General features: G+C 41.8%; 1 protein-coding gene across 1 annotated transcript in view; it reads right to left on the bottom strand.

Moving 5' to 3' along the window:
* orc1 (origin recognition complex, subunit 1) overlaps positions 1–8956 on the bottom strand; it is a 37197-nt gene that overhangs the window by 26611 nt on the left and 1630 nt on the right. Inside the window, exons 3-5 of the mRNA XM_028586841.1 lie at positions 8091–8263; positions 2818–3250; positions 5–266 (exon numbers count right to left, since the gene is read on the bottom strand). Of these exons, the coding sequence (XP_028442642.1) occupies positions 5–266; positions 2818–3250; positions 8091–8263 (868 nt within the window). The remainder of the gene's footprint in view (positions 1–4; positions 267–2817; positions 3251–8090; positions 8264–8956) is intronic.

Genomic DNA, 8956 nt, shown 5'->3' with positions numbered 1-8956 from the left:
TGACCTGGTGGAGTCTCGTCCGGCAGAAGGAGGAGGGCTGTCCTCCTCGGGGAGTTTGGCGAGGACTACAGCGGCGGGCTTCAGGGGGAAAGGGCCCCGAGCAGCGGCGTGGTGGGCCGTCCTGGCGGGGCCGAGGCTGTGGTTGAGGGGCAGCGCCTGCGGAGGAGATGCCGACAGCCTCTGAGCCAACATCACCTCTGACTCCAGGTCCTCGTCCAGCAGCCGGCTCAGGACATCCTCGCGGATCATCGACTTCTTCTCCGGACCTGACGGGACGACAAAACACGACGCGGAGACATCGATTACCCACAGAGAGGATTCAATAATCGGGAGGTGAATACAGTGGTCTTTAAAATGCCCATATTCTGCTCATTTTCTGGTTCATAATTGTATTTTAAGGTTGTACCAGAATAGGTTTACATGGTTTAATTATCTAAAAACACCATATTTTTGTTGTACTGCACAGCTCTCTCTCACTGCTGCAGATCCTCTTTTCACCTGGTCTCTGTTTTAGCTACAGAGTGAGACCTCTTTTCTTCTTCTGTACTATCTTGGATTGCATTCGCACATGCGCAGTAGCTCAGATCGTAGATCATGTCAGCTAGCTAACTCTAGAGACAGTAAAAGAAAGGCTGTTTCTCCGACTTCAGTCAGTTCCAAGGCAGGATCAGCTGGGAGACTTCTTCTAAACCAGGGAGCACATGGAAGTAGTTCTTTTGGAGGTTATGGTGAACTTGTGTGTGTTGTAGCAGTGCTTTGCTATTGAGAACGACGTAGCATGCTAGCGTTAGCATGCTAACGCTACAAGCTAACGGTTGTGGTTAGCCAGCTCATTTGGGACTGTGACGTCACAGTCTGAGCCGATTTTGACCAGCTCACCAGGAGACTGAAGGCAGGACACATTCAGAAACCGGATCTCACTCAAAACAGCATGGATGGATTTATTTTCAAAGTTTGTATGTGTGTGGAAGCACCAGAGACACAAAAGAACACCCAAAATCACCAGAAAAAGTCTTTTTTTTCATAATATGGGCACTTTAAATTCAGCCCTAATAGTGAAGGAGATGGAACGGGATGATCAAATGAGACCCATTTTCAAACTTAATATATCAGAAACTTGAGTTTCTTTCAACCAAATTGTCAAAATAAATAACGTGGATGGTTCCATAAAAACACCCTTCACAGGTAAAATAAATGATCAGTTCACTACTTTCATTAAATTTGGGGAATTTAGTCAATTTTATAGCCGATTTTATGTCGAAAAGTGGCCGGGTTGGTTCAGTGGGTAGAGCGGGCGCTGAGAGGTTTATGCCTCGACACAGAGGTCCAAGGGTTCAAATCCGACCTGTGACGATTTCCTGCATGTCTTCCCCCTTTCTCACCTAGCTGTCCTGTCCCAAAAAAAAAAAAAAAAAAAAAAAAAAAAGAAAAAGGCAGAAAAGCCCCAAAAATAATAAAAAAAATGAACGTTGAAAAGAACAAAAACGTCAAAAGAATCGCAGCAAAAATCAGAAAAAAAAAACATTGGAAAAAATGACAAAAACATTTAAAATGTTGATATAAGGGAGGATGGGAAAATGGAAGGAAGTACGCAGGAAAGGAGGTAAGGAAAGAAATGCAGAGAAGGAAGAATGAAAGGAAGGATTCAAGACCAAGATTGAATTTATACTGAATGATACAGTATTAGGGGACCACTAAGGCCTATATAAAAGAGACTTCAGATACAGTATTAGGGGACCACTAAGGCCTATATAAAAGAGACTTCAGATACAGTATTAGGGGACCACTAAGGTCTATATAAAAGAGACTTCAGATACAGTATTAGGGGACCACTAAGGTCTATATAAAAGAGACTTCAGATACAGTATTAGGGGACCACTAAGGTCTATATAAAAGAGACTTCAGATACAGTATTAGGGGACCACTAAGGTCTATATAAAAGAGACTTCAGATACAGTATTAGAGGACCACTAAGGTCTATATAAAAGAGACTTCAGATACAGTATTAGGGGACCACTAAGGTCTATATAAAAGAGACTTCAGATACAGTATTAGGGGACCACTAAGGTCTATATAAAGAGACTTCAGATACAGTATTAGGGGACCACTAAGGCCTATATAAAAGAGACTTCAGATACAGTATTAGGGGACCACTAAGGCCTATATAAAAGAGACTTCAGATACAGTATTAGGGGACCACTAAGGCCTATATAAAAGAGACTTCAGATACAGTATTAGGGGACCACTAAGGTCTATATAAAGAAACTTCAGATACAGTATTAGGGGACCACTAAGGTCTATATAAAAGAAACTTCAGATACAGTATTAGAGGACCACTAAGGTCTATAAAAGAGACTTCAGATACAGTATTAGAGGACCACTAAGGTCTATATAAAAGAGACTTCAGATACAGTATTAGAGGACCACTAAGGTCTATATAAAAGAGACTTCAGATACAGTATTAGAGGACCACTAAGGTCTATATAAAAGAGACTTCAGATACAGTATTAGAGGACCACTAAGGTCTATATAAAAGAGACTTCAGATACAGTATTAGAGGACCACTAAGGTCTATATAAAAGAGACTTCAGATACAGTATTAGAGGACCACTAAGGTCTATATAAAAGAGACTTCAGATACAGTATTAGGGGACCACTAAGGTCTATATAAAAGAGACTTCAGATACAGTATTAGAGGACCACTAAGGTCTATATAAAAGAGACTTCAGATACAGTATTAGGGGACCACTAAGGTCTATATAAAAGAGACTTCAGATACAGTATTAGGGGACAGCTAAGGTCTATATAAAGACTCACTGCTGAGCTCCAGTTTCTTGCGGACCCCGGGCGTCCTGGCCGAGGCGGTCCTCCTCTTGCTGCTCAGACATTTCGAGGCCGACTGTTTGGTGGCCGAGTGCAGCGACTCCGCTTCGGCGGCGCTGGCCTTCCTGGCGCTCATGGTGGCCCGGCTGACTTTCACTTCCCCCGCGGCGGCGCGCCGCATGATGGCGAAGTCCGGGGTGGGAAGGGCGCGCCGAGCGGGACCTCGGGACGCCGGCGCCGCTGCAGGAGGGGAGCATGGGGGGGGGAGGGAGGGTTTGGGACAGGAAGGAGGAGGAGGAGGAGGAGGGGACTCCGGAGCGAGTTCAGAGTCCAGCACTTTGAAGGTCTTGGAGTCCCAGGACAGCTTCACGTACAGAACGTCTCGATCGCCGTCCGGGAACGGAGCCGCTCCGTCCAGCTGCTTCACCTGCGAGGGAACGGAGAGAAGACGGAGATCCTGTTTACACTCATACAGTACAGGCTTAAAGTTTGGACACACCTTCTCATTCAATGAGTTTCCTTTTTATTTTCATCACTATTTACATTGTAGATTCTCACACAGAGACACACTGTCACATAGACACACACACAGAGACACACTATCACACAGACACACACACAGAGACACACTGTCACACAGACACACAGAGACACAGTCACACAGAGACACACTGTCACACAGACACACAGAGACACACTGTCACACAGACACACAGAGACACAGTCACACACACAGACACACAGAGACACACTTTCACACAGACACACACACAGAGACACACTGTCACACAGACACACAGAGACACAGTCACACACACAGACACACAGTCACACAGACACACACAAAGAGACACACACACAGTCACACACAATCACACACACAGTCACACACACAGAGACACACACAGTCACACACACAGAGACACACACAATCACACACACAGAGACATACAGTCACACACACAGAGACACAGTCACACACACAGTCACACACAGTCACACACAGTCGCACACACAAAGAGACACACACACAGACACACAGTCACACACAATCACACACACAGTCACACACACAGACATACAGTCACACACAGTCACACACAGTCGCACACAGTCGCACACACACAGACACACAATCACGCACACAGACGCACAGAGACACACACAAAGAGACACACACACAGACACACAGTCACACACAATCACACACACAGTCACACACACAGAGACATACAGTCACACACAGTCACACACACACACACAGTCACACACACAGAGACACAGTCACACACACAGAGACACAGTCACACACACAGAGACACAGTCACACACACAGAGACACAGTCACACACACAGAGACACAGTCACACACACAGAGACACACAGAGACACAGTCACACACACAGAGACACACAGAGACACAGTCACACACACACACACACAGAGACACAGTCACACACAATCATGCACACAGACGCACAGAGACACACAGTCACACATAGAGACACACAGTCACACACACACAGAGACAAATGTTAAGAAAAAGCTACAAAAACGCAGGGAAAAAATTGAATGTATACAGTACAGGCCAAAAGTTTGGACACACCACTTTTTATTTTCATGACTATTTACATTGTAGATTCTCACTGAAGGCATCAAAACTATGAATGAACACATATGGAATTATGTACTTAACAAAAAAGTGTGAAATAACTGAAAACATGTCTTATATTTTAGATTCTTCAAAGTAGCCACCCTTTGCTTCTTTATTAATAAGGGAAAAACTTCCACTAATGAACCCTGACAAAGCACACCTGTGAAGGTAAAACCATTTCAGGTGACTACCTCATGAAGCTCATTGAGAGAACACCAAGGGTTTGCAGAGTTATCAAAAAAAGCAAAGGGTGGCTACTTTGAAGAATCTAAAATATAAGACGTTTTCAGTTATTTCACACTTTTTTGTTAAGTACATAATTCATTTTTTTTTTAATTACTTTATTGTAGTGCTTTTCATATCCAATCACATGTTTTTACATATTTTTTCCTTTTGCACTTACATTTTTTACAGTCTTATATTATTTAATAACACAAAAAGAAACCCATAAAAACAAGAAACAAGACTAGAAAAAAAAAACAAGAAACAATATATTGAAAAAAAGACGTTATGTGAGTGTGTGTACGTGCGTGTGTGCTTGTGTATGTTCTTGTATATGTATGTGTGTATGTGTGTGTGTGTGCATGTGGATGCACTACAACCTATATCAAGCCATTGAAATACTTCGTTATTTTATCTAATATGTGTTTGGGATATATTTTCTTCCACTTTTCTAAGCTATTACTAGCTATGAAAGTGAGCTTTTCCATTTCTAATACTTGTTCTATTGTGTTATACCATAGATATACTTCTGGTGCTTTTGGTTGTTTCCATGTCCTTGTCAGTTGTTTCAGTGCGAAGTAAGACGTAGCATATTAAAAATATTTCGATCCTTCGCTTTTATCTTACATTGTATGTTAATACCTAAACAATTTTCTAACGTCAGGGATTCTTTAATATCTATAATTTCTTTCATGGCCTTTTCTACCGCTTCCCAAAAGCTCTTTATTACTGGACATGTAAAGAATATATGCGTACGATTTGCTATATTTTCCCCGCATTCTCTCCAGCAACCAGCTCCTGCCGCTGGAGACATTTTTCCCACGATATGAGGTGTAATAAAAATTCTCTTACTTATTTTCCAAGCAAATTCTCTCCAATGTTTTTACTGAGTTATTTTAAAATTATCTTTTAAGGAGTCTCTCCAAGCCTCACCTGAAATATTTATGGATAATTCTTTTTCCCCATTTTTCTTTTGCTTTACTCTCCACGTTTGTTAGTTTTTGCAATATTTTATAAACATCTGAAAGTTTTCCTGTGCCTTTGTTTCTATTTCCTGCCAAATATTGTAGTAATTAATTTCCCATTTTCTCTTCTGAATATTGTTTAATGTAACTCCTTACCTGTAAATATTTAAAAAAGTGTTTTTGCTCCAAGCCACATCTAGAAACCAGGGCTTCATATGTGTCCATTGTATTTTTAGTAAAACATTGTGAATATGAAATGAATCCATTACTAGCCCACCCTTGTAAGATCCCATCTGTTCTATTAGGTATAAAATCTGGGTCATGAATCATTTCTCGAAGTTGAACATTCTCACTTTGTATTTTTAATCGTTTGCACAGTTGCCTCCAATTCATTATGGTATTCTCAATACAAAATACTTGTGGTTGTTGTTTTTGTGTCTTTTTTCTTAAAAAGGGCAATGTTCCAATTAACCCTGCTGTTAACTCTTTCTCTCTATGTTTATCCATTTTACCTCTGTATCACTTTTCATCCACTTCATTATTGTTAAAATTTGTGTTGCATAGTAATAATTTTGTATATTTGGAGCACCTAAACCTCCTTCCTCTTTCTGTTGAGTTAATAGTTTAAATTTAACTCTGTGTTTTCTATTATTCCAAATAAAATTTGAAATCATTTTATTCCATGTATTAAAATACGTTTCTGTTAGCCTAAGTGGTAATGCTTGAAATAGGTTTATTTTCAAACTGCGTTATCATAGATAGATAGATAGATAGATAGATAGATAGATAGATAGATAGAGATATATATCGGATTTTTAAATCACCATAAATTTGTAGCGATATCGGCCTTTATAAATCCTTTATTGGTCAGGCTCTAGTTCAGTTTAAAATGGGGGCGTCTGGTCACCGTGGACCTGTAAGCTGGTCACATTAGTAAGGCAGACCCCCACCGAGGGCTGGGCAATATATCGATATTATATTGATATTGTGATATGAAACTAGATATCGTCTTAGATTTTGGAAATCGTAATATCGTAAATGGCTTCAGTGTTGTCTTTTCCTGGTTTTAAAGGCTGCATTATAGTAAAGTGATGTCATTTATTATGACATCATATGATTATTTATCTTAAATCTCATTGTGAAGATATTTTGTTAAAGCACCAATTGTCAACAATATAATATCGCCATCGAGGTATTAGGACAAGAATATCGCGATATCTGATTTTCTCCCTATCGCCCAGCCCCACCTAGTCTAAATAGTTCCAGCACATGTTGTTCAGATGTAGGGCTGCACAATATATCGCTTTTTTATCGTCATTGCGATAACAACTGCTGCCAGAAACACATTGCGAAAGGCTGCGACATATTGTTGAAAGAAAATATGAGTAAAAAACTGCACTTTAAAAGGTGCTGTAGATAGGATTGTAAAGATCCAGGACTTAGCCAAAAAATTTGAACATCGACAACTTCTCAGCCCCTCCCCTCCTTTCCGCTAAAGCCCAAACAGTCTCCTAAGCCCCTCCCCCCACAAGGGAGAATGGATGCCCTGATTGGTGCATCTGAACAGGGAGTGGTGGATTTTTGCAAATCTCACTCCAGGCTGTAGGTGGAGCCAGAGGAGCCTGCTTCATGTAGTTCTACTGGAACATTGGGTCAGTTTCAAATAATATGACAGAAAGGTAGTTTTACCTTACCTACTGCACCTTTAATACTGGTTTATTTATCGCAAGTAACATCGTTATCGCGATATTCAAAAAAGCTATTGCATATTTTCTTCATGTCGTGCAACTAGGGTTGGGTACCAAAACTCGGTGCCAATAGGGCACGGGTTCCGATGTAAACGGTAGTAACGAGACCGAATAAGAACAAATACTTCGGTGCCTTATGTCGGTGTCTGACTTTCCACTACACTCGACAGCAGGTAACGTTAGTCTAGCTTTAGCTAGCAGCTGGATTAATCTCGGTTAAAGTGCCGACAACTAACGTTAAACAGTGTAAAGAGGGACTGGATTTCAACAGTGTGCTCTGCAGAGCAGCAGCTGCCCACGTTGGAAAAACACTGACGGTGCGTTCACTGAAACTGGTAACCTACAGCTTTGCGGTGCATTCAAAGTTATTGTAAAATACACTTTTCCCACCTGGTGGTTGTTTTTGTCATTCAACAACAATTTACTGGTGAAATAAGTTATTGTTTATTATAAGTTATAGTTATTACATTAATAATAAATAATTTATTTTGGCCATATGGCCTCAGTAATAAACAAGTTGTTCTTAAATGTCGCCGACTGTGGTTTAGTACCCTTCTTTTTTTACTCGGTTCAGGCACCGTTTAGGCACCGGCAACGTTTTAAAAGTACAGATTTAGCACCGGTATCAGAAAAAAAAACGAGCCTGGCAACCCTATTCGGATGCCACTTAAAGGTCACCTGCACAGGCCTGAGGATGGACTCGGCGTCCACCTCGTCGTCACAGCTGCGGCCCTGATAGTAGAAGATCTCCTGCGGGTGAGGCTCTCTGCCCAGCAGCTTCAGCTTGCTCACAGGCACTTCGGACACACGGGCAAACCACTGAACCACCGCCTTCTTCTGCCTCCCGCTCTCTGAAAACACAAAGAGAGAAAAGCTGTCAGCTTTGAAAGCGCTCATATTCTATTTTTGATGTACTGCACATTGCTGCAGCTCCTCTTTTCACCCTGTGTGTTGAGCTCTCTGTTTTAGCTACAGACTTCTGTTCCATCTTTGTTTGAAGTTGCACATGTGCAGTACCTAGGTAAGGACTACTAGCCAGTCAGAAGCAGAGTATGAGGGCGTGCCCTGACAGTAGCTAGGTAAGGACTACTAGCCAGTCAGAAGCAGAGTATGAGGGCGTGCCCTGACAGTAGCTAGGTAAGGACTACTAGCCAGTCAGAAGCAGAGTATGATGGCCCTGACAGTAGCTAGGTAAGGACTACTAGCCAGTCAGAAGCAGAGTATGAGGGCCCTGACAGTAGCTAGGTAAGGACTACTAGCCAGTCAGAAGCAGAGTATGAAGGCCATGACAGTAGCTAGGTAAGGACTACTAGCCAGTCAGAAGCAGAGTATGAAGGCCATGACAGTAGCTAGTTAAGGACTACTAGCCAGTCAGAAGCAGAGTATGAAGGCCATGACAGTAGCTAGTTAAGGACTACTAGCCAGTCAGAAGCAGAGTATGAAGGCCATGACAGTAGCTAGGTAAGGACTACTAGCCAGTCAGGAGCAGAGCATGAGGGCTTGCCCTGACAGTACCTAGGTAAGGACTACTAGCCAGTCAGAAG

This window comes from Perca flavescens, chromosome 9 (genome assembly GCF_004354835.1).
Source record: "Perca flavescens isolate YP-PL-M2 chromosome 9, PFLA_1.0, whole genome shotgun sequence".
Taxonomy (NCBI): domain Eukaryota; kingdom Metazoa; phylum Chordata; class Actinopteri; order Perciformes; family Percidae; genus Perca; species Perca flavescens.
This window is presented reverse-complemented; position numbering and strand designations above follow the sequence as displayed.